Source organism: Myxocyprinus asiaticus, chromosome 40 (assembly GCF_019703515.2).
Source record: "Myxocyprinus asiaticus isolate MX2 ecotype Aquarium Trade chromosome 40, UBuf_Myxa_2, whole genome shotgun sequence".
NCBI classification, from domain to species: domain Eukaryota; kingdom Metazoa; phylum Chordata; class Actinopteri; order Cypriniformes; family Catostomidae; genus Myxocyprinus; species Myxocyprinus asiaticus.
Window position 1 is genome coordinate 38,337,407 of NC_059383.1, and position 27,599 is coordinate 38,365,005.

General features: G+C 38.7%; 2 protein-coding genes across 3 annotated transcripts; both read right to left on the reverse strand.

Moving 5' to 3' along the window:
* Positions 1 to 2,986: 2,986 nt before the first annotated feature.
* LOC127430868 (heterogeneous nuclear ribonucleoprotein A/B-like) lies at positions 2,987 to 13,960 on the reverse strand. Of its 2 annotated transcripts, XM_051681000.1 has the most exons (9): positions 13,828 to 13,960; positions 13,278 to 13,436; positions 7,068 to 7,236; positions 6,827 to 6,985; positions 6,608 to 6,739; positions 6,353 to 6,452; positions 6,015 to 6,164; positions 5,850 to 5,935; positions 2,987 to 3,654 (listed from the first exon to the last, which is right to left on the reverse strand). In XM_051681000.1, exons 2-8 carry the CDS (start codon positions 13,415 to 13,417, stop codon positions 5,865 to 5,867), a joined length of 921 nt encoding a protein of 306 aa, XP_051536960.1. In that variant the 5' UTR covers positions 13,418 to 13,436; positions 13,828 to 13,960; the 3' UTR covers positions 2,987 to 3,654; positions 5,850 to 5,864. The 2 variants fall into 2 exon arrangements, with proteins under 2 accessions (XP_051536960.1, XP_051536959.1); XM_051680999.1 differs by having other exon boundaries at positions 13,278 to 13,917.
* Positions 13,961 to 15,476: 1,516 nt separating this feature from the next.
* Positions 15,477 to 27,089, reverse strand: LOC127430867 (guanine nucleotide-binding protein subunit beta-2-like 1). Its single transcript, XM_051680998.1, has 8 exons — positions 26,859 to 27,089; positions 21,888 to 22,059; positions 21,661 to 21,808; positions 21,295 to 21,390; positions 16,329 to 16,439; positions 16,009 to 16,149; positions 15,796 to 15,906; positions 15,477 to 15,616 (listed from the first exon to the last, which is right to left on the reverse strand). Exons 1-8 carry the CDS (start codon positions 26,965 to 26,967, stop codon positions 15,551 to 15,553), a joined length of 954 nt encoding a protein of 317 aa, XP_051536958.1. The 5' UTR covers positions 26,968 to 27,089; the 3' UTR covers positions 15,477 to 15,550.
* Positions 27,090 to 27,599: the final 510 nt, after the last annotated feature.

Genomic DNA, 27,599 nt, shown 5'->3' on the forward strand with positions numbered 1-27,599 from the left:
GTGATATAAATGTTCATTTGAAACAACTTGCTATTAGTTGCGATATTTGTGTGACATACATTTTTACGTAAACTGATACATTGGTGTACATCTAACAAAGGTTTTCTAGTTGTGCTGACATAAAATGACCATAAGTTGAATTTACTTAAAAAGTGTGATGCAAAAATGCTACGTATATATATTAAATAATAGTTAAATAATTAGTCAATACAAAACACAACTTTTTTTCAGTGTAATACTTTTGTCTGCGCTATTGAAAATAATAGTGTATATGGCAGTCTCAGTTTCAAGGCTGTACAGAGTGCAGTGACACCAGTGGGTTGCTCAAAATTAGCACAAAATATAGTCTTAAAATCCCAATTCAATACAGTGTTAGGGTTAATATTCTTATTAACACCTGCACAGTTTCTATCCTTTGAAATCACATTTATTGCTATCTGGCGCACTCTACTGGAGTGGCAAAAGAATGCACACATTACAAAAATGGGCACACAACACATATATTCCTATGTTTCCTAACATTAATAATAATAATAATAATAATAATAATAATAATAATGGTTTTTGTCCATTACGTCAGTTTTTCATATTTATCGCTTCAAATCTAATAACATCTAAAATATCACACCCGTGACCCTTATAGTTTCTTGCTGCGGGTAAATTACAAACACATTCACAAACAAACTTCAAATAATATTTGTTAACCAGTCCTGTGTATATTCTAATCATTATTTACTCTGACTAGGCGTCAGCGTTTTGCTCAAATGTGTTTTTAACAGTGCTGGGTGTAACGCATTACTAAGTAAATAATTTCTGTAATTAAATTACTTTTTCGTTGAAAAAGTAAAGTAGGGGATTACTCTGAATTTTTCAGTAATTTAATTACAGTTACTTCTGATGTAATTGCATTAAATACAATATAGACTATAGAACAACTCTATATAAAACAGTGAATTTAATTTATTATTATTTATTATTATTTATTTGAAAGAATTAAAAGAACAGTTTCATATCTATCCTTGTATTTTTCATCTGGTTGCGGTTGATCAGGGTTTTAGAAAGTAATTAGTAATAAGTAACTAATTCAGTTACTTTTCAAACAAAGTAATTAGTACAGTAATCTAATTACACTGTAGTAGATGTAATTAGTAGTTAGTAATTAATAAATTACTTTTTTAGAGTAACTTACCCAACACTGGTTTTTAACCACTTGCATCTCAACTCCTCTTTTAACGTTGCTCGATAAACTCACCTGTCTTTGGAAAAATAAAGTTATACCCATCCTAAACTCCTCCTGGTCTCCGCCAAGTTCAACAGCTTTTCGGTTCATTTTAGCATCAAGGTTTTAGATTTCTCTCATACCTGTTTAACTTCTCCACTCATGTGAATCAGTTCTAATTGGCTGATCCGCGAAGGAATCATTCAACCGATTCTTTTTTTAATGATTCCATCGAACCGATTCGCAAGCATATGTACATCATTCTCTCACTGTGATTCATTTGGTTGAAGGAAGTCTGTGTTTTTAAATATAACATGTGTAGTGTTTGTATATAGATTGTTTTATTCGTGCTCTCAGGAAATGTTTCGATTCTTTACAGCTCTGAGAAGTCCGAATCATTTTAGTGAATCGGTTAATTTGAGTCGTCGCTTGTTACCAGAAGTACTTGAGCAACATTGTTACTAGTAACAAATTAGTACATATTTTTAATTCAATAGACCTTTATTCACAGTAGCGCCATTTATTTTATTTTAGACGTGAACCCAGATAGCACATATACATATTTGAGATGTCTGTTTTTGTTTCATATGGAAAGCATCATCACCTGAACAACACTTTAACCCTTGTGCGTCAATTTAAAAAACTTACTCAGAGGTCCTTGGAGGACAAAAATGTCTGCGTCATAAAACTGGCATTTTATATATTAATATTATTTTCCACTTTCAGTGAGTTAATTTTTTTAACCAACATCAGTCTTGATCATAACTACCAAATATTAATTCATTTTCAGGATTTAAACACTTTAAATGCCACTGTTTTTACACACGTGCACACACAAAGTTCTCAATACACACATACAAAACACACTCTGACATCCATACTAACACACACACACACACACACAATTTTAGCTGCATCATTTAATCAACTGGCCTGCAGTGCTCTATAATACTGCAAACAGAAAATAGGAAAAAAGCATGTATTTGCTCCATAGGCTAAACATGAGGAAAATGGCGCCATCTGGTGGAAAACATACAAAATGCAAATTTTGAAGCCAGGGCTCCGGAATGAAAGCATAATATCATAGGTTAATGATTTTATGCTTTAATGGCACTGGGATCAAATATTACAGGTTTAATGGGTTTCAATGGGGACATTTTTGTCCTGAAGGTCCTGAGTGTAACTATTTTGTGTACACAGTGTATTATAGATGTATTATAGGAACTGAGGTTGAAATATCAAAAGACCCCCCAAAATACACACCATGGGCAAAATGTATGCCGTTGGCATTAACACAGCCAAAATGATCGAAAAACAAATGAAAAAAACAAATGTCCCGAAGGTCGCACAAGGGTTAAGCAGTACAAGCCATTAAACAGCCTCGTTGTCATTCCCGCCAAAATTGAAAGATGGCGGTACTGTGTGTAATGTCCATAAATCCATTTTATGACCATGTTTTTTTTTTAGTAACATACAGTAGATCATAGATTTGCCAACATCTCACATTTAAGGATTCCTACCAGTCACCCACCTCAGTTTTTCCTCCAACAGTTGTACAAAAACATTCAGCTTTTAATATTTTTCAAAAAAACAAGGTGGCTAAAGGCAAGTCTCCATAATGTTTTGAATAAGTGTTGAATTTTGGCAGGAACTTCCTGTGGTGATTAAGGAGAGTCAGACATGGGCTATTGTGGATTAAAAATAAATAAAAATAAAAACTTAAGATTGACAGACACTTTACATTAACCAGTAAACAGAACACTTCCAAAATCTTACAAATCATTTATTTCTACCAAAACACTATAGGAATGAGATTAGTGAGAAACAATCGGTTCACTAGAGTCCAGAGAAAGCTTTAGCTTCATTACAACCAAGGCAGGTAAAAAATACATATTAAATCCAAGCAAATAAATTTAATTCTAATATTATCCAAAATGCTGACATTGACTATTACTTGCAATGATATTTAATTTTTCCTATATATATATATATATTACACACACACACACACACACACCAAAAAACTCTCCTATTCTATGCAGGTTTGTAGCCTTGCAACTTGCAGGAACATAAGCAAATATAAGCATAGTAAACATATGGAAACACTGGGGGAAATTACTCATTGTTTTATTTCAAAAGCTCTGGCAGCTCCCGAACCTCATGTGGTAAATCCAGTAGACATGTAAAATACATCCATACAATACATTATTCAAAAAAGGTACCAAAAAGTACAGTAAAAATAACACTTCCAACTCTGGAAATGCACGTGGACAAAGGAAAATAAAATTAAAATAAAAATGTGGAAAAGTGACATTGCTTCCCCTATTAGTCTGTTCTGTACAAATGGATCATGATCTTGTCCTGTAAAGGAGTCCATGTCTGTGTGACCAGCTGTTGTCACTATGTCAGAGTCTTGGTTTAAGAATGCTTCAGTCCTGCAGAGACAAACATGTTCACATTAGAACACAGCAAATAGTCTAAGTGCAATTAGCATAAATTATTAGAAGAATCAGAATCAGCTTTATTGCCAAGTATGCTTACACATACAAGGAATTTGTCTTGGTGACCGGAGCTTCCATTACACAAACAATACAGCAACAAGACAGATAAAATAAAAATAAAAAAGTGAATAGAAAATAAAGTATATACAGAAATACACAATAGGACTAATATATATATATATATAAAGCATGAACAATATACAAATCTGTTATATACAGAAGCAAGGGAATGTAATGGCAGAAGAGGTATGGCATGTTGGATAAACAGAAATAAACTAAGCTGTGTATTGCATATTAATTATTGCTCAATGGGGCAGTTTGAACTGTTCATGAGATGGATAGCCTGAGGGGAAAAACTGTTCCTGTGCCTGACGGTTCTGGTGCTCGGAGCTCTGAAGCGTCTGCCAGAAGGCAACAGTTCAAAAAGGTAGTGGGCAAGGTGAGTGGGGTCCAGAGTGATTTTTCCAGCCTTTTTCCTCACTCTGGAAGTGTACAGCTCTTGAAGGGAAGGTAGGGGGCAACCAATAATCCTCTCAGCAGTCCAAACTCTCCATTGTAGTCTTCTGATATCTGATTTCATAGCTGCACCAAACCAGACAGTTACTGAAGTGCAGAGGACAGACTCAATGACTGCTGTGTAGAACTGAATCAGCAGCGCCTGTGGCGGGTTGAACTTCCTCAGCTGGCGAATTACAACATGTGCTGGGCCTTTTTCCACAATGGAGTCAATGTGGATTTCCCACTTCAGGTCCTGTGAGATGGTAGTGCCCAGGAACCTGAATGACTCCACTCCTGCCACAGTGCTGTTCAGAATGGTGAGTGGGGTAAATGTTGGGGTGTTCCTCCTAAAGTCCACTGTCATCTCCACTGTTTTGAGCATGTTCAGCTCCAGGTTGTTTTGACTACACCAGTGAGTCAGTCCTTTCAACCTTCCTTTTGTATACAGACTCATTGTCATCTTGAATGAGGCCGATGACAGTAGTGTCGTCTGCAAACTTCAGGAGCTTGACAGAGGTGTCCTTGGTGGTGCAGTCATTGGTATACAGGGAAAAAGAGTAGTGGGGAGAGCACACATCCCTGGAGGGGCACCAGTACTGATCGTACATGTGCTGGAAGTGAATTTCCCCAGTCTCACTAACTGCTGCCTGTCCGTCAGAAAGCTGGTGATCCACTGACAGACAGACGTGGTAACAGAGTTGGTGTAATTTATTCTGGAGTATAGCTGGGATGATGGTGTTGAAAGCCGAACTGAAGTCCACAAAAAGGATCCTTGCATATGTCCCTGGTCTGTCCAGATGTTGCAGGATATGATGCAATCCCATGTTGACTGGATCATCCACAGACCTGTTTGCTCGTTAAGCAAATTGAAGGAGATCTAAAAAGGGTCCAGTGATGTCCTTCAGGTGGGCCAACACCAGTCTCTCAAATGATTTCATGACCACAGACATTAGAGTGACGGGTCTGTAGTTAATAAGTCCAGTGATTTTGGGTTGCTTTGAGACAGGAATGAAGACTGACCATCTGAAGCAGCATGGGACTTCACACTGCTCCAGTGAACTATTGGAGATCAGTGTGAAGATGGGGGCCAGCTGGTTAACACAGGATTTTAGACAAGCAGGTGAAATGTCTGGGCCCTGTGCTTTCCTTGTCTTTTGTTTTCAGAAGTTGCGACACACCTCTTCTCAGATCTTAAGTGCAGTTGAGTGGAGGTGGGTTGCAGGAAGTGTTGATGTTTGTGTGAAGGTCAGAGTGGGTGTGAGATTAGGTCTTTCAAATCTACAGTAGAACGCAGTAAGGTCATCAGCCAGTTGTTTGTCCACTACAGTGTTGGGGGGTAGGAGTCCTGTAGTTAGTAAGTTGTTTCAGGCCACTCCACACTGATGCAGGGTCGTTAGTGGATCTTGTTTTTCAGCTTATCAGAATAGCTTCTTTTAGCCACTCTGATTTCCGTAGTGTGCTCCTGGCCTGATTGTACAAGACTTTATCCCCACCTCTGTAAGCATCCTCTTTTGCCCGATGAAGCTGCCCGAGTTCTGCTGTAAACCACGGTTTGTTGTCGTTGTATGTTAAAAAGGTCCTAGTAGAAATGCACATATCCTCACAGAAACTAATACGACAGAGATACAAACCTGTTCTATATGTGATCAGTATGGCTTGTAGCCAATCTGGTGGCCTCCACGTCTGGGTGTTTTCCCATAGCTTGGATTTCCCTGGTCTGGAGGGGGGAAATAAATAAGTGAATGTAAAACAAGTTAAATAGTGATCAGGAAAGCATTTGAAAGTGGTTAACTTACTGTAGTCATATCCACCATAGCCATAGTAGCCAGAGGAATAGTCGTAGTTGCCATATCCACCGTAACTGCCATAGTCCTGCTGGCCACCATAGCCTTGGTTGCCATAGCCCTGGTTCCAGTAGCTGTTATATCCCTGGTTCCAGTTCTGGCCTGAGGACACCATAGAAACTTCATTACGTCAATGCTTTTCAAAAGTGTCCAATCAAATTACTCTGGCTGATAAAGAGATCACTTATTGAATGATATTAAAATTGTCTGAACACTACAAATGTAGACGTACAAATACCATTAATTCGTCATAATCCAGCCTTAATATTCATAAACTACATATATCTTACCCCCACGGCCCCTGCCACGACCGCCGTAGCCTCCACGATTAACGTACTGCTGCTGCTGTTGCTGGTAGATCTCCTTAGGCTGGGCGACTTTAATCTCACACTAAAATAAACAATGGAAACGGGTGAGACAAGGGCTGCAATTTTTAAAACAGGTTGACAGGAAAATCAAGGCAAGTGTTTACGTACCAACAAAAGAGCCATTACTACTGGGTACATTCTGCAAACAATTCATTCATCTTCATCTGCGTTAGTTACCTTGCTTCCGCAAACATTGTGGTATTTCTTTTCAAGGATTTTCTTGACCGCAGATTCCTCCTTGTATGTGATGAAAACAAAGCCCCTCCTTTTGCTCGTCTTTGGATCAGTTGGCAGTTCAATAGTTTCAATCTGCAAATCACAAACAACCCATTAATATAAAGCCTGAAGATGAGACGTAGATGCAGACTTGTTCACAGAACAGCCGTTAAAACTCACCTCTCCAAAGGCCCCAAAGTATTCTCGGACCTTCTCTTCGGTGGTTTCAGGGTTTAAGCCACCAACAAAGATTTTCTTCACTGGCTCCTTCTTCATGGCCATTGCCCTCTTAGGATCGATCTGTCGCCCGTCGAGTCGGTGTTCCTTTTGCTGTAGCACCTTTAAAAGAAAACAAAGATGTTTTACAATCTGTTACTTGGGAGATCTCATTCTTGAATTCTCTTGTAGAGGGAGTCCGCACCTTGTCAACACTCCCTGGATCTTTGAACAAGATGAATCCAAACCCTCGTGACCGGCCCGTGTTTGAATCTATCTTTATGGTGCAGTCGGTCACCTCCCCAAACTTGGAAAAATAGTCCTTGAGATCTTTCTTGCTGGTGTCCCAGCTGAGTCCTCCAACAAACATTTTACTGTAAAGACAACAGTTAATATAACAAATAGGTGCAACTAATGCAATTTTGCATTTACCAAAAATATTCACCAAAGGCAGTACAGGAGAACTTGACAATCATGTTAACACAAATTGATATAGAAATGCATATAGCGAGTGGTACAACGCTTTATTAGGTTGCCGTACACAGTATATGGAGTGACTGTATATAAAGGGCGATCAATTTAATGCTTTATTTGGTGCGATTAATCATGTCCCCGGAGGTATCTGTAGGTTTCGAAGGAATGAAATTTAAGACTTAAGGCCAAATAAAAAAAAATAAAAAAATGTAAGACCACTTTCGCAACTTAAAAAAAAAAAAAACAAAACACTAATTCATTAGCTGGTATATACAAAACCACTGAGACTACTTGAATGTCTCTGGACATGTTTGTTTTTTTATATTTTATTGTGCATTTGTGTGTTAATAAGTTAATACAACATTAAAACTCTAAATGAAATCATTAAGAACGCATGCAGCCTAAAGTATGTAGCCTATATTGTGACCCTTCTCTTTAGTCACTTGCTTTCCAGCAAGACGTGATGCAATAGACCAATACTTTGGCAACGTCACCACTTATGTCAAACATGGAAGTGTTGGCAAAAACCATGCGCAAAAAAGAAACTTATTGGATTACATTGTAGAAAAATGATTCCGAGGGCTCTTAAGCCATCAGAGCTGACTGGACTGAGATCATTTCAACTCACAACTTTGCAGTAAAAATGTATAGCGAACATGATTACATGTTATTTATTAACTCATTTTATTATAGTAATTGTATCGCTAAGAATATGTTTGTATTTATGATGGTTTTGTGTCATACTTTCATTTAATCATCTAATCTGTTAAATCTAACACAGTCAGTGGGCTTTCTGCCACCACTTACTGCGCACACGCTGTTATTTTTGTAAACAAGAGGATTGGTCTATAGACCTTATTCACAGTAGTGCCATGTTTGATTTTTAATGGGAATGGGAATGGAAATGAAGCTGTGAGGGATAGACTTAACATCTCTTCAATGACATGCATGGTATAAATCTGTAAAAAGCTCCAATATCCCATCTGGTTTTCCACAACTCATGTTGTATGGAGTTTTTTGTCTACTGAGTGTTCTTGAAAAGATATTTCTTCCATGTTTTGTACACAGAACGATCCAAAAACACTTTAAACTGCAGTACATGCCATCGAAGAGACTGTACGTCTATCCCGCACAGCCTTGTTGTCATTGTCATTAAAAATCAAAGATCCCACTGCTGTGAATAAGGTCTAGCATGTGCTGAAGAACATTTATATATTTTTTCTTGGCAGACACCTTTAACAGGTAGTTAAAGGATGGTTCATTTAAAAATGAAATTTCTGTCATCACTGCTCACCCTTGAGTCTGTATGAATTTTTTTCTGCCATGGAACTTTAAAAAAAAAAAAAAAGGAGATGTTAAGCAAAACGTTTAGTCTCAGTCTCCATTCACTGTCACTGCATCTTGTTTTTCATTCAATGTAAGTGAATGGTGACTGAAACTCCCTAATATCTCCTTTTGATATACACTGAAATAAGGAAGTCATACAGGTTTGCAACCGCATGAAGGTAAGTGATGACCATTTTAATTTGAGTGAAATCTCAAAACTCAGTTACCTTAAAAATGGCCGTTTAAAGTTGACAAGTATTGGAAATGTTAACAGATTAAATTATGAAAGAGAAGGAGCGGGAAAGACGCTTTGCTGTTGTTTTCCCCCGGTTGGTCCAAATAACTCGCAGCATCATGCAGGCTGCTCTCTTGTCTGTCCGTGTGCTGTCAGTGTCCTCTTTGCTCCGCGACGTTATCACTGCATGAGAAAATTGACGTATCGTGAGAGCTTGAGAACAGTGTCATTTGCGTTGGCAGCCCTAGATCTAGAGAGATGGAGATGAGATAACGGGTGCAACTCTGCAGCCGAGTAGTTCTGTTAGCTTTACAATTATTGTCAAAGGTAGTGTAAAATAAGGAAGCGCAATGATTTGAAAAGGCGTCAAAAGGCGCTCCAACCTCGCGTGCTTGCAAACTGTAATGCTGACCGCTTTGTCGACTAGAAGCAGGAGCGATAGTGTTAGAGACGCAAAAACACAGCATTTGCATTTCTGATTAACAGGTTTATGAAGGTTTATACATGTAACATCGTAAGTTCAGTAAAATTGCGCTTCCCTGCACGCGCTCAAACTAAACTCAAGTGTCAGCTGCTAAATGCACGAGAGAGAGAGAGAGATTTTGACTTGCATAGATTCTGGCGTCTCCTATATTCACGCCCCAAAAATTAATACCTCCGCAAAAGAAATTAAGACTTTTTGTAATTTAAGATATTTAAGGCTTTTTAAGGCCTTACATTTTAAAAAGTAAACTGAAGACTTTAAGGACCCGCGGATACCCTGGGAATATTCCTACTATCAGTACCACTTGTTTTCAGCAGGGGGCAGTAAGTGAAACTCCAGCTGTACAGACGAACCACTGGCTTGCAGCAACAGCACAAGATGAGAATGTGTACTTGCGCTCAAACTCAGCTGGACATGGTACAATTCTGAATGCATGGATAGTGTTCTTCTACATTTCAAACTGTTTATTTAACACAGCGACCTAAAACGCTGTTTGTGACACGACGCAACCAAATCACCCATTTGACGTGTACACCGACACATCTTTATAAAAGCCCTTTTAAATGTCTGACAGATTGACGAATTAAATTGCAAAATGGATTGCAGGTCAATGTGGCTGGCTTAGGTTCAGAAACATAGATTACTTTCTAAAACCACTTTTTGTCTTACTAGTGCTTCACTCATCTGCCACAATGTGATGCATTTTAAATATCTGAATTTTTTATAATATGCATTGTGCACAATTTAAACATTCATTTATATAATTATTTGATTATATATTGAATTGTTATGAGGGGCTTTCTCAGCAAATGTTTATTCTATCACCATATCTTGCAATTTAATAAAAAAAATATATATATTATATATTACACACATACACACACACACACACACACACAGAATAAAAATAAATAAATAAAAAAAACACCACCTTAAATCATAAAGAAAATATATATATTTGTTAATGCAACATTGCATTACTTTTCACCACAAAATGAAAAAGGCCCAGAAAATTGTTCACCCGCATAGCAAGGTGATAACCGATTTCCATATTCATATACACTTGTTTTAAATGTTCTCCAAAGCACTGTAAATCACACCATGCAACATATTCAGACCCACGCATAATTTTTCATAGTATGGTATTTTGTTGTGACAAAAACGAATTAGCTCATTTTGTCCCATTGAATCAAAATGGGAATTGAGAGGAAAAAAAAAAAGAAAGAAAATCCGAAAGTGTCACCTAGCTCATGTGATTTTTTCTATCATCGTTTCCAATCATCAAATTTGCCATGTTGTACGTTTTATATTCAATTATGTAAAAAAAATAAATAATAAAAAAAAAATAATAAAAAAAAAAAATCATGTTGCTAGGCAACCATAAAACAGCTTACAATAACCTACACACAATTTTTTTTTTTTTTTTAAACATCTGTACACACATGACTGTGTGGCCACACATAGCTCCAATGCCATCATTAAGTTTGCTGATGATACGACGGTGGTAGGTCTGATCACTGACAATGATGAAACAGCCTACAGAGAGGATGTGCACACTCTGACACACTGGTGTCAGGAGCACAACTTCTCCCTCAACGTCAGCAAGACAAAGGAGCTTGTGGTGGACTTCAGGAGAAGAGACAGAGAACACAGTCCAATCACCATCAATGGAGCACCAGTGGAGAGAGTCACCAGCCTCAAGTTCCTGGGTGTCCACATCACTGAGGAACTCACATGGTCCGTCCACACTGAAGTCGTTGTGAAGAAGGCTCATCAGCGCCTCTTCTTCCCGAGACGGCTGAGGAAGTTTGGAATGAACCGCCACATCCTCACACGGTTCTACACCTGCACTGTGGAGAGCATCCTGACTGGCTGTATCTCCGCCTGGTACGGCAATAGCACCGCCCACAAACGCAAAGCACTGCAAAGGGTGGTGCGAACTGTCAGACACATCATCGTAGGTGAGCTTCCCTCCCTCCAGGACATATATACCAGGCAGTGTGTGAAAAAAGCTCAGAGGATCATCAGAGACTCCAGCCACCCGAGCCATGGGCTGTTCTCACTGCTACCATCAGGCAGGCGGTATCGCAGCATCAGGACCCGCACCAGCCGACTTCATGACAGCTTCTTCCCCCAAGCAATCAGACTTTTGAACTCTTGATCTCTCACGATCAAAATACATCAGCACTGCACTTTATTAGTCTTATATCTCACACCGGACTGTCATAAATTATATTATTATTATATTATATTCTCTCTTAACAACACACTGGCAACTGACTATCAACCGAGAGCCTGAATGTCAATACAGAACAATACAACCTACTGTATATTTTATATGTACTATTATTATTGTATACTTTGTATTCTATATTGTGCATACTGTACATTGTATATTATTATTTGTATATTGTGTTGTGAGTAATTGTGTATATTAGATATGTAAATTGTGTTGTGTTAATTTGATGTTATTGTAAATTGGTATATGTCTCATCACTGTCATGACTGCTATGTTGATCAGAACTGCACCCAAGAATTTCACACACCATTGCACTTGTGTATATGGTTGAGTGACAATAAAGTGATTTGATCTTTTGAAAATGTGGTGTCTAATCCACCTTATTTTGCAACGCGGAAGTAAGAAGCGGCTGCACTTCTGGCGAATGTGAGAAAGTTTCGCTGGCATTGACTGCAGTGTAAATAACTAGAAGGTTATAATAGAGTTAGTTTATATGCCCAGATCATCATCACACAAACACAGGATGTTTAGCAGAATTACGTGCCAATGATTTTCTAACGTCAGCATTTATAGTGAAAAAAAATAAATTATTAACTTGTTGCTGTGTGTTGTAGTATTGGAGATGGTAATAAAATCTGCTTTCTTTACGGAGATTGTGACGATACCGTGTTTCTTGTCTCCATGTAAACCTCCGTTCATATGTACCTGCACAACCTCCGATGATGCCTTTATTTCCAAAGGTGATGCTTCATAAGCCATGCTGTATAATAATCTGCATGTCTGTTTACTATACACCGCTAAGAAAGACAGAATGCTCTCTGACAAGAACGGAAAGTAAAATGCATTTGTTATTTTGCAAAGATGAAATAAGGAGCAGTTTTGGTTCAAAGATAGTTGAAGCAGCATTTTCCCAGCATCTTTCTTCTCTCTGCTGGCTGTGTAAAGTTTGTGGAGGCGTGTCAAGACGGCGTGGAGGACTGTCCTTGTCAGCGCCTGATTTTATTAATTCTGCCTGTGCAACAGTGTGTGATTAAACGATGGCAAAATGTGATAAACTGTAAAATTATCTGCACTCAAAACCAACGTGTTTATGAAAATCGTAATTAATGATAATAATAATAATAATAATTAATCTACATTTACTGCCAACCTGTAACATAAAGCAGCATAATGTAATATTTTTGCATAGCTAAAATAGCTGGAAGGTTTATAATGACAGTGCCCTAGCTTCGCTGAAAAATAAGGTGGATATTTCTGCAGCTGCAGTATTATATATATATATATATTATATAAAAAGAAACATCAGGGGCCGTGCATTTAAATGTGCATCTCATGCCCCACTGGCAGGATCAAACGGCTGACCAGTGGCAGATTTAGGCATGGGCGACATGGGCAGCTGCATCAACAACTTTGGGATTTTGTTGAAGAGGGTTTCGCCCAGGGCACCATACAAGCTAGAACCGCTAATGCGGCTGACAGTGTGCGATCAACAACCCTCAAAGTACCATCACCCCCAACTATGAGCACAATAACCGGGACAGAGGAACAGAACCAGAACCCCAGCACCCGTTAAAACATATGTCGCCAACAACGACAGTACGAAACAAGATTAATCTCAATAAGAACAGAAACACAATTAACTGCTAAATATTCTCACCCAGCATCTTCCTCGCCCTTGCTGGCGTCGATCTGTCCTCCCTCTGCGCCTCTGTTCTCTTCATCCGCTCCGGCCTCCGTGAATTCCGCTCCGTTTCCGTTCTCGGAGGTCTCCATGAACTGATGCTCTGCGTCGGCCATTCTAGTAGTTTTTGATCACCTTTAGATAAGAAACGTTTACATTTATGTGAATACGCGGTTTGACGCTGGAAAGAGAGCAGTAGCATGGATAATACCAAAAGAATTCAACGTAAAGATATACATTAAACTATGATTTAGTGTCTCTCTGGCAAATACATAATACAACAATAAAATCAGGCGTTCAAATGTATAACCTCAATAGCATTTTAAATAAATGTAATTAAAGAGGAGTAGCGAAAGCTAAAGCAACATGCACGCAAAGCTAAACCAGCTACATGCTAACATCTAAGCTCATTAAGATACAAAAAAGAAGGATTTTTTTTTTTTATCACATTTGTTATTGCGCATGGATTTTCTTAACATATGACACATGCACAAAAAGCGAAATAAGCTCAATTTAACCGGCTTACAGTAAAAAATAAATAAAAAAATAAAAAAAAAAATAAAAAAAATTAACGGAGCTGAAAGAACCGTTCTCCAAGATGGACTCTCGCTTGCAGTGCCAACTCGTGGCCACTTTAATAGCACCGGATGCGCTCGGGGATGTAAAACAAGCTCTGATTGGATGGGTCAGAGAGACCTAGTATTTATGGCGTCGTTTGATTGGTCAAGCACGGTAAGTTCACCGCCCCCTTTTTGGTTTCCTCCTGCGCACTTATTCAGCAGTATTCAAACGCTCGAGCACAAGCTCGAAATGTTCAGAACTCAAACCTCTAATCTATATATAGATCTATAGTATAGATTAGTGACTCAAACATGTTTTTTTTTTTTTACACCAACTAGGGTCCCCACAGCTTTTGACCAATTAATGTCCCGTGACTCCAATGATGACTGCATATGTATTTTTAAAAATAACTTTATAGCGATTGCTCTAACAAAGGGAAAATACTAATACAATATTTTAGAGCAGAGCACAACTACCTAAAATGTATATTCAATATACAATGTAAACTCAGCATTTTAGACATAAAATGTTGTATTTTTGTGCCTAATTTTCATTACTTGTGCAGGCTTGATAATCAACATTTGATTACTTATAGCTTTTAATATCTAGTACTATTTCAGCTCTGTATGTCCATACAATGCAAGTGAATAGTGATCAAAAAATAAATAAATAAATAAAAGTAATCCATACGACTCCAGTGGTTTAATCCATGTCTTCTGAAATTATCTCATTACTTTTGCATGAGAACAGACCTAAATATAACTCCTTTTTCACTGCACATCTTGCCATTGCACGATCATGATGCATGCGGAGTGTTGGATGGAGCTAGGAAATCATGATCGCTGAGGAGATTGCTGATGTCAAGATTTATAGTGGAAAAAAAGTGTTATATTTAGGTCTATTCTCACCCAAAACCGACTGGATCGCTTATGAAGACATGGATTACTTTTATGTGCTTTTAGTATCTTCAAAGTTTCGTTCACCATTCACTTGCATTGTATGGACCTACAGAGCTGAAATATTCTTCTAAAAATCTTCAAATGTGTTCTGCTGAAGAAAGAAAGTCATACACATCTGGGATGGCATGTGGGCGAGTAAACAATGACAGTATTTTCAGTTTTGGGTCAACTGTTCCTTTAAAAGTGATAAAGACATTGCATAAAACATGCAATTCATGTGTAGTTCAACTGATAGTGTTTACACTATACCAAAACAAAAAGACTAACTCAGACATTTTTAAAAAAGGCTGAAATTTATTGAAATTTTATGTAAGAAATAAATGAATCAGACAGCAGTTTTTTACATTTGTCTGTTTCTCTCAAACAAACAAACAAACAAGCTTCTACAGGATCCACTGAATCCAGCCCTTCATTTCTACTTTCCAAATCAACTGCTGTCGCACACTGCTCATGTCCTAAATTGAAGCATGTACAGCGTTATCCAGCAGCAGATTAATATGACATCAAAACATGACTAATAAAACATATTGCCTCTCCCTCGCTTCCATTAGATAAATATTAAGAAACGTCGAAAAGAACAATTCCAAAGTGCTCCATGTTGTACCACAAATTACCATTATCAACACCAAAGTAAAAAATGCTAACGAGGACATGATGCGTTTCATTTTTTATTTATTTTTATTTATTAATTTTTCCACGCTTTGCATTCGGTTCTTGGAATTTACGTCTTTATCTGGTTCCGATGGTAACCTGCCAAACTCTGATCAGGTTGTCTGTGTATCCAGCAAAGAGAGTCTGAAAAAGAATACATATATTGCGTAATTAATAAATACATTTGGTTTATAATTATCATGACGCACACACACATCACAGCTTTCTGCCGGCACAAATATTTACCCACCAAGCTGACACTGATTACCAGTAAAACGCCAACATCACACAAACGATGGCTTTGCCATCTGGGAGACTCTTACCTGTCCATCAGCAGACCAGGCTAGACATGTGCACTGTGGCGGCTCAGCCTTGCTGTTAGTAGTGATGACTTCCTGTCTGAGCTCATCAACAATGATCTTTCCCTCCAGATCCTGTCGACACAACAGTGTGAGACTAGCAGTGAGACAGGAAAACAGGTTGCAATATACAATCATAAACTGTAGATCATCATTAGGAGAGAGAGCTGATCATACCCAGATCTTGATGCTGGGCCCTGTGGCGGCACACAGCCAGTATCTGTTGGGACTGAAGCAGAGAGCGTTGATGACATCACCACCGTCCAGCGTGTACAGATGCTTTCCTTCGTTTAGATCCCACAGCATCGCCTGTCCGTCCTGAATACAGACACAGGAGACATCAAACCTCCAAACAAACTATAATGAACGCTTTCAGCAAAACAGGACTACAGAACTGCAAATAATATCCAAATAGCCATCGAGATTTGCAGATTGCCATGGCAGAAAATACACTTCAGGATCGGATCCCGGACGAGCCCCTGATTAGTGAAACTGACCTTTCCACCAGAGGCACAAAGAGAGCCATCAGGAGAGACGGTGACGGTGTTCAGGAAGCCCGTGTGTCCGATGTGATTGGTCTTCAGCTTGCAGTTGGCCAGATTCCACACCTGCAAGTGTCAAAACAAGAGTTCACATGATAGTTCACATGATACTGTGCTTTATAAACACCTTCACAAGCTTTAAAATCACAATACGATACGTATTGCGATACACTACAATATCATGGTTCGATTTTACTTTTAATTTAAATTAATTTGGGTATAGTTCAGTTATAATGCATATTTTGCTTGCATACAGTATGAAAGAAATTATCTGTCAGCTAATGCTGTTATTCACTATACAGGGGACCTTCTAACTTGTTAAATAATGGACATATCAATTTTACACATTTTATTTGATTATTAGTTTTTCATCATTTGTGACATTAGCTTTTTTTATGTGGCCCATGTATTACATCAATAAATATGGTGTATTGAAACTGCATATATTATATTGCATATATACAGTATTTTGTTACATGTTTGTAGTTTACATGCATAAAGTGTACTATTTACAAGTATTTACTTAGATATTTAGAACAAGTGCTAAAATGGTACTGTCTCTTTAAGAGCTGTGGCAGGTACTTTGACAGTAGTGTTTGTTCGGTCGAGTGGTTTCTTTACAGCATCCGTGCTATGTGTGATTAGAATTAAATGTTTCTTTTGTTGTTTTTGATCAATATCTGGCTGTAGAGAACAGAAAGGATATTAAAAGAGACATTATTAAACAACAGATGCTTTGCTTGAATTTCGTCTTTGGACTCACATCACACAGAAAGAGTCAAAACTTTTACTCTCAGCACGCAATGAAAAGATCTCGGTGCTGAACTTTTATGCCACTACACCACTCCAACACTGGTGAGTGAAATCTAAACAATGACCAGCCAGTGGATAATCACAGACATTTTTTGTAGCAAATGGGAAGTATTTATGCACATCTGATTGTTGGGGATTGCAGATAGAAAGAAAGAGTGATCTTGGCATGTTAAGAATCGACATTGGGATCGCACAAATGAAGATTAAGGTGAAAATCAATATTTTTGCCCAGCTCTAGATCCAAATACATGAGAGAGGTCCAGCATGTTCGCAAGAGATCCTGCAGGATCAGTTTGTCTCTTTCATGCAGTTAGGATAAATACTTTATTTTAAGAATGTGAAATGTCAGAATAATAGTAGAGAGAATTATTTATTTCAGCTTTTATTTCTTTCATCACATTCCCAGAGGGTTAGAAGTTTACATACACTTTGTTAGTATTTGGTAGCATTGCCTTTAAATTGTTTAACTTGGGTCAAATGTTTTGGGTATCCTTCCACATGCTTCTCACAATAAGTTGCTGGAATTTTGGCCCATTCCTCCAGACAGAACTGGTGTAACTGAGTCAGGTTTGTAGGCCTCCTTGCTCACACACGCTTTTTCAGTTCTGCCCACAAATTTTCTATCGGACTGAGGTCAGGGCTTTGTGATGGTCACTCCAATACCTTCACTTTGTTGTCCTTAAGCCATTTTGCCACAGCTTTGGAGGTATGCTTGGGGTCATTGTCCATTTGGAAGACCCATTTGCGACCGAGCTTTAACTTCCTGGCTGATGTCATGAGATGTTGCTTCAATATATCCACATAATTTTCCTCCCTCATGATGCCATCTTTTTTGTGAAGTGCACCAGTCCCTCCTGCAGCAAAGCACCCCCACAACATGATGCTGCCACCCCCATGCTTCACAGTTGGGATGGTGTTCTTTGGCTTGCAAGCCTCACCCTTTTTCCTCCAAACATAACGATGGTCATTATGGCCAAACAGTTCAATTTTGGTTTCACCAGACCAGAGGACATTTCTCCAAAAAGTAAGATCTTTGTCCCCATGTGCACTTGCAAACTTTTTTTATGGTGGTTTTGGAGCAGTGACTTCTTCCTTTCTGAGCAGCCTTTAAGGTTATGTCAATATAGGACTCGTTTTACTGTGGATATAGATACTTGTCTATCTGTTTCCTCCAGCATCTTCACAAGGTCCTTTGCTGTTGTTCTGGGATTGATTTGCACTTTTCGCACCAAACTCAGTTACATTTACATTACATTTATGCATTTAGCAGACGCTTTTATCCAAAGTGACTTACAGTGCACTTATTACAGGGACAATCCCCTGGAGCAACCTGGAGTTAAGTGCCTTGCTCAAGGACACAATGGTGATGGCTGTGGGGATCGAACCAGCAACCTTCTGATTACCACCTATGTGCTTTAGCCCACTATGCCACCAACACACCATAGTTCATCTCTAGGAGACAAAATGCATCTCCTTCCCGAACGGTATGATGGCTGTGTGGTCCCATGGTGTTTATACTTGTGTACTATTGTTTGTACAGATGAACGTGGTACCTTCAGGTGTTTGGAAATTGCTCCCAAGGATGAACCAGACTTGTTGAGGTGCACAGTTTTTTTCTGAGGTCTTGGCTGATTTCTTTTGATTTTCCCATGATGTCAAGCAAAGAGGCACTGAGTTTGAAGGTGGGCCTTAAAATACATCCACAGGTACACCTCCAATTCAGTACACTTCGTATCAGAAGCTAATTGGTTAATTGTTTAAAGGCTTGACATCATTTTCTGGAATTTTCCAAGCTGCTTAAAGGCACAGTTAACTTGGTGTATGTAAACTTCTGAGCCACTGGAATTGTGAACTAGTCAATTAAAAGTGAAACAATCTGTCTGTAAACAATTTTTGGAAAAATTACTCATGTCATGCACAAAGTAGATGTCCTAAACGACTTTTTAGTTTGCTAACGTGAAATCTGTGGAGTGGTTAAAAAATTAGTTTTAATGACTTCAACCTAAGTGACTTCAACTGTATATAAAACAAATCTAATCCACACAACAATAATGATAATTCACTATTATATGATAATAATAAGCTTGACCTGGTTACACTGTGATGATTTAATATGCAATTTTCAACTGCGTTTAAAAAAATAAGTGGCGTAGCTTTTGCAAACCTTGTTCTTTCACAAAAATGTTTTTGTAAAAATATATGAAGGTAAGTAATGCTTTTTATTAAGCTACTGTGCATCATTGTATATAAAATATAAGAGTGCATTTGAATGAAAAAGATTAGATCTCATTCTCTCGTGTTTATTTAGTGAAAAACGGTAGGGAAACATGCCTTCATTATTTTTAAATAGATTTTTATTCAATGCCTTTACCAAGTAGATTCAATATTGTAATCTACTTACAAAATTTGTTTGGATGAAATAATGGTTCATCTGATTTATAAAAAATAAAAAAAAGACTCTTTTGAGCCATTTCAGAGCAAATTCATAACTGAGATATATATCAAATATTGTCAATAGGAAGAAAAATATTGAGATATCATTTTTGTACTTGTACAGCCAACCTTCTAACTAGGTACATTATGAAAATATTAATTTTACAAATTGTATCATTAGTTTTTCATTATTTTGGTCACATTTTAGCTTTTTAATGTACAAATCCATGTATTACATCAATCAAGATGATGCCTTGATATTGCATATATTTTATTGCACATATACAAATACATATATTTACATGCATATGTGGAACACATGCTAAAACAGTACTGTCTCTTTAAGAATAGGGGCAGTTTAGTGAGTGTCTCCCAAAAGTGTTCTGGTTGAGTGCATAATAACAAGAGAGTCGCCGCACAGTTTCTTTACCGCATTCATGCTATGTGTGATTAGAATTAAGTTATTTTTTTGTTTGTTTTGATCAACAACTGACTGAAGAGAATAGAAAGGGTATTAAAAAAAGACATTATTCACTGACAAATGGATTGCGTGGATATCGTCTTTGGACACAAATGACACAGAACGAGTCAAACCAAACTTTTCTTCATCACCATACTATTCAATCGCTGGCAAGCGAATTCTGAAAATGTACCATCCAGTGGCTAATCACAGACATTTTTAGTTGCATAGCATGCAATTCGGTCGCATATTCAGTCGCTTCACTTGATTAAAAAAAAAAATGCAATGCTATGTTAAAATATTAAGGCTTTTATTTTGCCGCCTCGGTTTGCTTTTGATGGTAGTTTCTCACCTCTGGATAAGCAGTTTGCTACATGGCCCAGTGTGATTATTAAACCCCAAAAAGCTATGATTTCATTAAAATATATATATATATATATATATATATATATATAGTCTGTATGTGCTGCACGCTTCAGAGCACTCTGTTCACTATCATCTACTACACACAAACACACCCAGAGCACGCGTGATGCTCATGATGAGGTGTTTTCAGCGCACGAGTCATCGGCTTCACACATTGATTTTTAAGCACACAGCACATGCAGAGTATATATTTACATAATTAAATTTCAGCCTTTTGCGGTTTAATAGTCACACTTGGACACATCAAGAATTCAGCTTGAACAGTTGTGCATTACAACATAAATTTTTGTCCCAAATACGTAAAATCTCGTTACATTCCGCATTTTATAGCTAATGCAATTTTTATGACTGGATTCAGTGATTCCATCCATGTTTTCCGCATTGAGGAAATCATACGGCCCTACATGTGGTAACGGCGGTATAAGCGGACGGAATTATTTACAATTAATTTACATACCGAGGTGTTAAAGCCGCATCACCACGCTTCCACCTCGTGGTGTGAATTCAGTTTCAAAAAAATATCTGGGGTCAGACCAGTTTACACTACAGTACTGTAAACTTGCACTAGATCAATACTTGTACATGTTACAAACATTTTGTCAGTGACGCAATCAAACATTTTTCCAGGACAAACAATTACTTTCCAGGACTTTTAGGTACGTTTCTCATTTTCCATGACTGGAAAATTGCATTGCAAACTTCTATTTCTTCGGTTTTCAAGGATTTCCAGGACACATGGGAACACTGCTATATGCGAGTGATTTACCCGCATTGTCAGCCAGTTCTCACCTTGACCATCTTGTCCCAGCCACAGGAGACGATAATGGGGTTGCTGCTGTTAGGGGAGAAACGGACGCAGGAAACCCACTCTGTGTGACTTTCATCCTGAGAAACAACACAAAACATTTTGCGTGCGGTGATCAAACCTTAACTACCTGTCCTGGTTAATCAAGAAGAACATGATGTGTGTCCTTCAAGTCACTTTAGTAAGAAGGCATCTGCTTAAGTCATAACTATAAATGTAGGTATTACTGCTGAAGTTAACGGATCAAGAGCACAATGGAACAACATTTGTAGGGCTCAAACCAGCAGCCTTTCAATTATTTTTCCCAAATATTTAATCACTATGCAACATCTCATCTGTGCAGGTCTCACCTGAATAGTGTACTTGCAGACACCCAAAGTGTTCCACAGTTTGATGGTCTTGTCCCTAGAGCCAGACACAATCTGACGGTTGTCAGCAGAGAAGGCAACACTCAGCACATCTTTAGTGTGACCCACGAATCGACGGGTTGTGGTTCCACTACGAAATTATAAATGATAAATCATAAACCCCAGTTACTGTAATCAAGAATACTGAGCATTTTTCTGTCTGTACTCACGTGGTGAGGTCCCACAGACGCAGGGTGCCGTCCCACGACCCTGACAGCGCAAACTGACCATCAGATGAGATTACCACATCACTCACAAAGTGAGAGTGTCCGCAAAGAGCTCGTTGAGGAATGCCGTAGTTAGTCTCGTCCCGGGTGAGTTTCCACATGATGACGGTCTTGTCTGGAGAAACAAGAAAATTAACCAAACATGAAGACAATAGAGCTCAAGTACATGAGATTGAGAAAATGACAGGCCACACTCGCATTCAAACTTCGACTACTATTGAAGCATTGATGTCAAACCCGTACTTCTGTACCAAGTCATTTCTAAAATAAAAAATGATTTAAAAAAAGATTAAACGATACCAGTGTTTCTGCAGTACCAGAAGTACCAAGCACAGACTACAATTTTTTTTGTTGTTGTTGTTCCTGGGTAGTAAGTGTTATTTCCTAATTGCTTATGCCTCAAAAGTATAGAAAATGGCTATTATTCCCCACAAACTTTGCTTTTGTGACCAGGACAGTGATATTTTGAAATGTACCTGTTTCAAATGAGAAAACGGGTGGATTTATGTCTTTTCATTCACATAAAGTCAGAAAAACAACAACATATGAATCCAAATTAACATGGATTTATACTAAAGTAATATTCAAAGTCGTGCTGGTCCATAATGGTAACAAGTACCCGTCTCTTCCCCTGGCTCACTCGGTGCACCTCAAAGAGGATTACAACAGCATCAAGACCTTGCTGGATGCCTTGAAGTATGATAAATACGGCTGGGAGGTCATAGGAGACTTCAAAATGGTGGCATTCCTGATGGGTCTCCAAGGCGATTTTACCAAGTTTCCCTGCTATCTTTGCCTTTGGGACAGCAGGGACACCAAGGCGCACTACCACAGGCGGGACTGGCCACAGCGGACCGAGTTCTCTGTGGGGAGGAACAATGTCAAGTGAGAGCCACTGATGGACCCCTGGAAGGTGCTGATGCCACCACTGCACATCAAATTGGGCCTTAAGAAACAATTTGTCAGAGCTCTAGATAAGGAGACGGCAGCCTTCAAGTACCTTCAAGACTTCTTCCCTAAGCTGTCTGAGGCAAAGGTCAAAGCCGGTGTCTTTGTCGGACCACAGATAAAGAAGGATTTTGGATTCATATGTTGTTTTTTTCTGACTTCATGTGAACGAAGTCACAAATTCACCCGTTTTCTCATTGGAAATAAACTTCTCAGGACACTGTATTTTAAAGATAATTTTGTAAAAATCCAAATAACTTTACAGATCTTTATTGTAAAATGTTTAAACAATGTTTTCCATGCTTGTTCAATGAAACATAAACAATTAATGAACATGCACCTGTGGAACGGTCGTTAAGACACTAACAGCTTACAGACGGTAGGCAATTAAGGTCACAGTTATAAAAACTTAGGACACTAAAGAGACCTTTCTACTGACTCTGAAAAACACCAAAAAAAAGATGCACAGGGTCCCTGCTCATCTGCGTGAACATGCCTTAGGCATGCTGCATGGAGGCATGAGGACTGCAGATGTGGCCAGGGCAATAAATTGCAATGTCTGTACTGTGAGACGCCTAAGACAACGCTATAGGGAGACAGGAAGGACAGCTGAAAATGGCAGACCACTTGTAACAACACATGCACAGGATTGGTACATCCGAGTATCACACCTGCGGGACAGGTACAGGATGGCAAGAACAACTGCCCGAGTTACACCAGGAACGCACAATCCCTCCATCAGTGCTCAGACTGTCCGCAATAGGCTGAGAGAGGCTGGACTGAGTTGTAGGCCTGTTGTAAGGCAGGTCCTTACCAGACATCACCGGCAACAATGTCACCTATGGGCACAAACCCACCTTCACCGGACCAGTCAGGACTGGCAAAAAGTGCTCTTCACTGGTTTTGTCTCACCAGGGGTGATGGTCGGACTCACGTTTATCATCGAAGGAATGAGCGTTACACCGAGGCCTGTACTCTGGAGCGGGATCGATTTGGAGGTGGAGGGTCCGTCATGGTCTGGGGCGGTGTGTCACAGCATCATCGGACTGAGCTTGTTGTCATTACAGGCAATCTCAACGCTGTGCGTTACAGGGAAGACATCCTCCTCCCTCATGTGGTACCCTTCCTGCAGGCTCATCCTGACATGACCCTCCAGCATGACAATGCCACCAGCCATACTACTCGTTCTGTGCGTGATTTACTGCAAGACAGGAATGTCAGTGTTCTCCCATGGCCAGCGAAGAGCCCGGATCTCAATCCCATTGAGCACGTCTGGGACCTGTTGGATCGGAGGGTGAGGGCTAGGGCCATTCCCCCCAGAAATGTCCGGTAACTGGTAAGTGCCTTGGTGGAAGAGTGGGGTAACATCTCACAGCAAGAACTGGCAAATCTGGTGCAGTCCATGAGGAGGAGATGCACTGCAGTACTTAATGCAGCTGGTGGATTCTTAATGCACACCAGATACTGACTGTTACGTTTGATTTTGACCCCCCCTTTGTTCAGGGACACATTATTCCATTTCTGTTAGTCACATGTCTGTGAAACTTGTTCAGATTTGTCTTAGTTATTGAATCTTTTTGTGTTCATACAAATATTTACACATGTAAAGATTGCTGAAAATAAAAGCAGTTGAAATTGAGAGGATGTTTCTTTTTTACTAAGTTTAGGTACATTTCAAAATATCACTGTCCTGGTCACAAAAGCAAAGTTTGTGGGGAATAATAGCCATTTTCTATACTTCTGAGGCATAAGCAATTAGGAAATAACACTTACTACCCAGGAACAAAAATTGTGTTACGTAGTGTTAAACCACCAAATTAATTAAATAAATACAGTTTGCATGTGCTGCGCACTTCAGCACACACGTGAGCATGTGAAGCCGCTTATATGCTGAAAACACAGACTGATTAAAACACATTTTATGAGCATCGTGCTCTGTGCTTTTGTAGTAGATGAGCGCACATTTACTGTAAGGAGCGCTGTGCCTTCAGACTATATATTTAAGTAACTGTATTGCAGCATTTTGCACTTTAATAATCACACGTGCCTCGGCCATGTAACCAATGTTTTAACCTAAGGTGTGAAACTACCGTCAAAAACACAAAACGGAAAAGCCTCCACATCAAAATAAAAGTTTGTTTCAAAATAAAAGCTTGACAGGAGAATTGAAGAAATCACGACAGAAATATAACTACTGTATAGTACAATGTAGGATTTACTATAATAATAATATTAATTATTATATTTAGACATTATCAAGCAAAAGTGCAACTGTACTGAATAGAAGTTTTGTTTTAATTTATAATGTGACATTCTGTTGTGCTGTTTTATATTCGACAAAAACAGACCAATTTTATGTTTTGGATTATGCTGTGGACCTTTACTGAAGCACTTTTCATTTGATTAAACTTCTATTCATTTGATCATGCACCATTTTGATAATGAAATTGTTTACACTTTAAAACATGGAACAGAATAATTGAGAAACTCTTCAAGGAAACATGCAATTGTTTTAATTGATTATTACATTGATACATTTAACTTTGTTAAATAGGCCAAGTGTTCAATAGCATATTACCCTTTTTTTGAGACTTGTGTCTCTGCAGAACAAAAGTGGGCATTTTCAAACCAGGATGGGTGTTTTTCAACCTCTTTACACGATTTCCCTGCAACATTAAGATTCTCCACTTTCATTGGATAGTTCAGTAACGCCCACACCAATTTGAAAACGGCCACAAAAAGCCCATTATTGTTCCGCAGAGAACAATAATTAGGGGTATTGAAATTGGTATCGTGAATCATGAAATTTTACTGATATTGGTACTGACTACTGAAATTTTGGTATCGTCACAACCCTATATTTAAGTATTAATGAAGCAGAAAAATACAACAAATGTAGGCTGTACAATATCCTTTTTTCTCCCCAATTTGGAATGCCCAATTCCCAATGCGCTCTAAGTCCTCGTGGTGGCATAGCAACTCACCTCAATCCGGGTGGCGGAGGATGAATCTCAGTTGCCTCCGCGTCTGAGACTGTCAATCCGCGCATCTTATTACGTGACTTATTGAGCGCGTTACCGCGGAGACCTAGTGCATGTGGAGGCTTCACTCTATTCCCCGCTGCATCCAAGCACAACTCACCATGCGCCCCACCGAGAACGAACCACATTACAGCGACCATGAGGAGGTTACCCCAAGTGACTCTACCCTCCCTAGCAACCGGGCCAATTTGGTTGCTTAGGAGACCTGGCTGGAGTCACTCAGCACGCCCTGGATTCAAACTCGTGACTCCAGGTGTGGTAGTCAGCGTCTTTACTTGCTGAGCTACCCAGGCCCTAAATTCTGGAAACGTTAACTATTTATAACTCTTTTAATTTATTTATTTTTTACACTTTCTTTCACTGATATTTTTTCTGCCCCCAGTTTGAAAACCCCTGGGCTACACCATAATCTTCCTTTATGTGATCAGAGCGTTCTAGTGTAAGTATTGTGCTGATACCATGTTACAGTGACGGTATCAGGTGGTTTTACCATGGTAATGATTACCATATTGTTTGAGTACCAGGGTATTTGCATGGTCTATCCAAAGAGAGTGGTATTAAACTGTCCATGTTTTTCTCTCTTAAAAGCTCTAACATGTATATTATCGTGTTTTTAACATAGTATCACAGTAATACAATGGTTCTAGGGCATGAAACATGGTCATTTCAAGTGAAGTACGTCATAAAGTGCATAGTATATAAATATGGTATTGAAACAGCATTGTGTATTAGGCCTATCACTGTACCATAGTACTTTTGCAAGATGTGACAGTTGTTGTACTAACACTTCTCACGTGCTGTCAGTCAGACAGCTGTTACTTAAATATCTGCTCATAGAGAGAGACAGACAGCTGTGCGCTATAATATCTGATCAGAGAGACAGACAGCTGTGTGCTGAGCAGTATAAATAGTGTCTGTCTGTTACCTCTGGACGCGGACAGAATCATGTCTGGAAACTGCGGTGTCGTGGCAATCTGCGTGACCCAGCCGTTATGGCCCTTAAGGGTCCCTCTTACGGTCATCTGTTCGGTCATCTCTGCGGCTTTAGTCGGTGTGTGCCCCTGTGGATGGCGTTAGATTGAGTCTAACTGGCCAAAGAACCGCTAATCTCAAGTTTATAGACACAGGAAAAGACCGGCTCCACACCGGAAGTACTAATGGAAGCAAGCGCTGCCGAGTGCATTATGGGAGTTGTAGTGCGAATGAAACAACGCGTTGTTAAAATTAATTGCTTGTTTTTATGATTATTCAAAGAACAATAACACAGTATGATAACAAACAGAAAACAATACGACAATGATGTGACAATACCAAATATTGATAAAAAAAAAAATATGCAAAAATAAAAATAAAATAAAAAACAACGCTAGCAAACTAGCTGGTATTACAATGTTTTGTTTGGATGTGGTACCTTGGTAATACAATGTATTTATGAACATGTACCATCAAATTCTTTGAATACCACTTAAATAACATGGTATAGATTTACAGTAATCAGTATAATACTATAAGATAATAGAGTACTATAGTATAGTAACCAGCAGCTAGTCAAAATAAGTGACCGTTATATAACTGTAATGTCATTTTAACTTTTGTTGTGGCACTAGTTACGTTGTGACAAACCGGAAAAGTGAACTCTGACCACAATGTAATTTTGTGAAGTTGT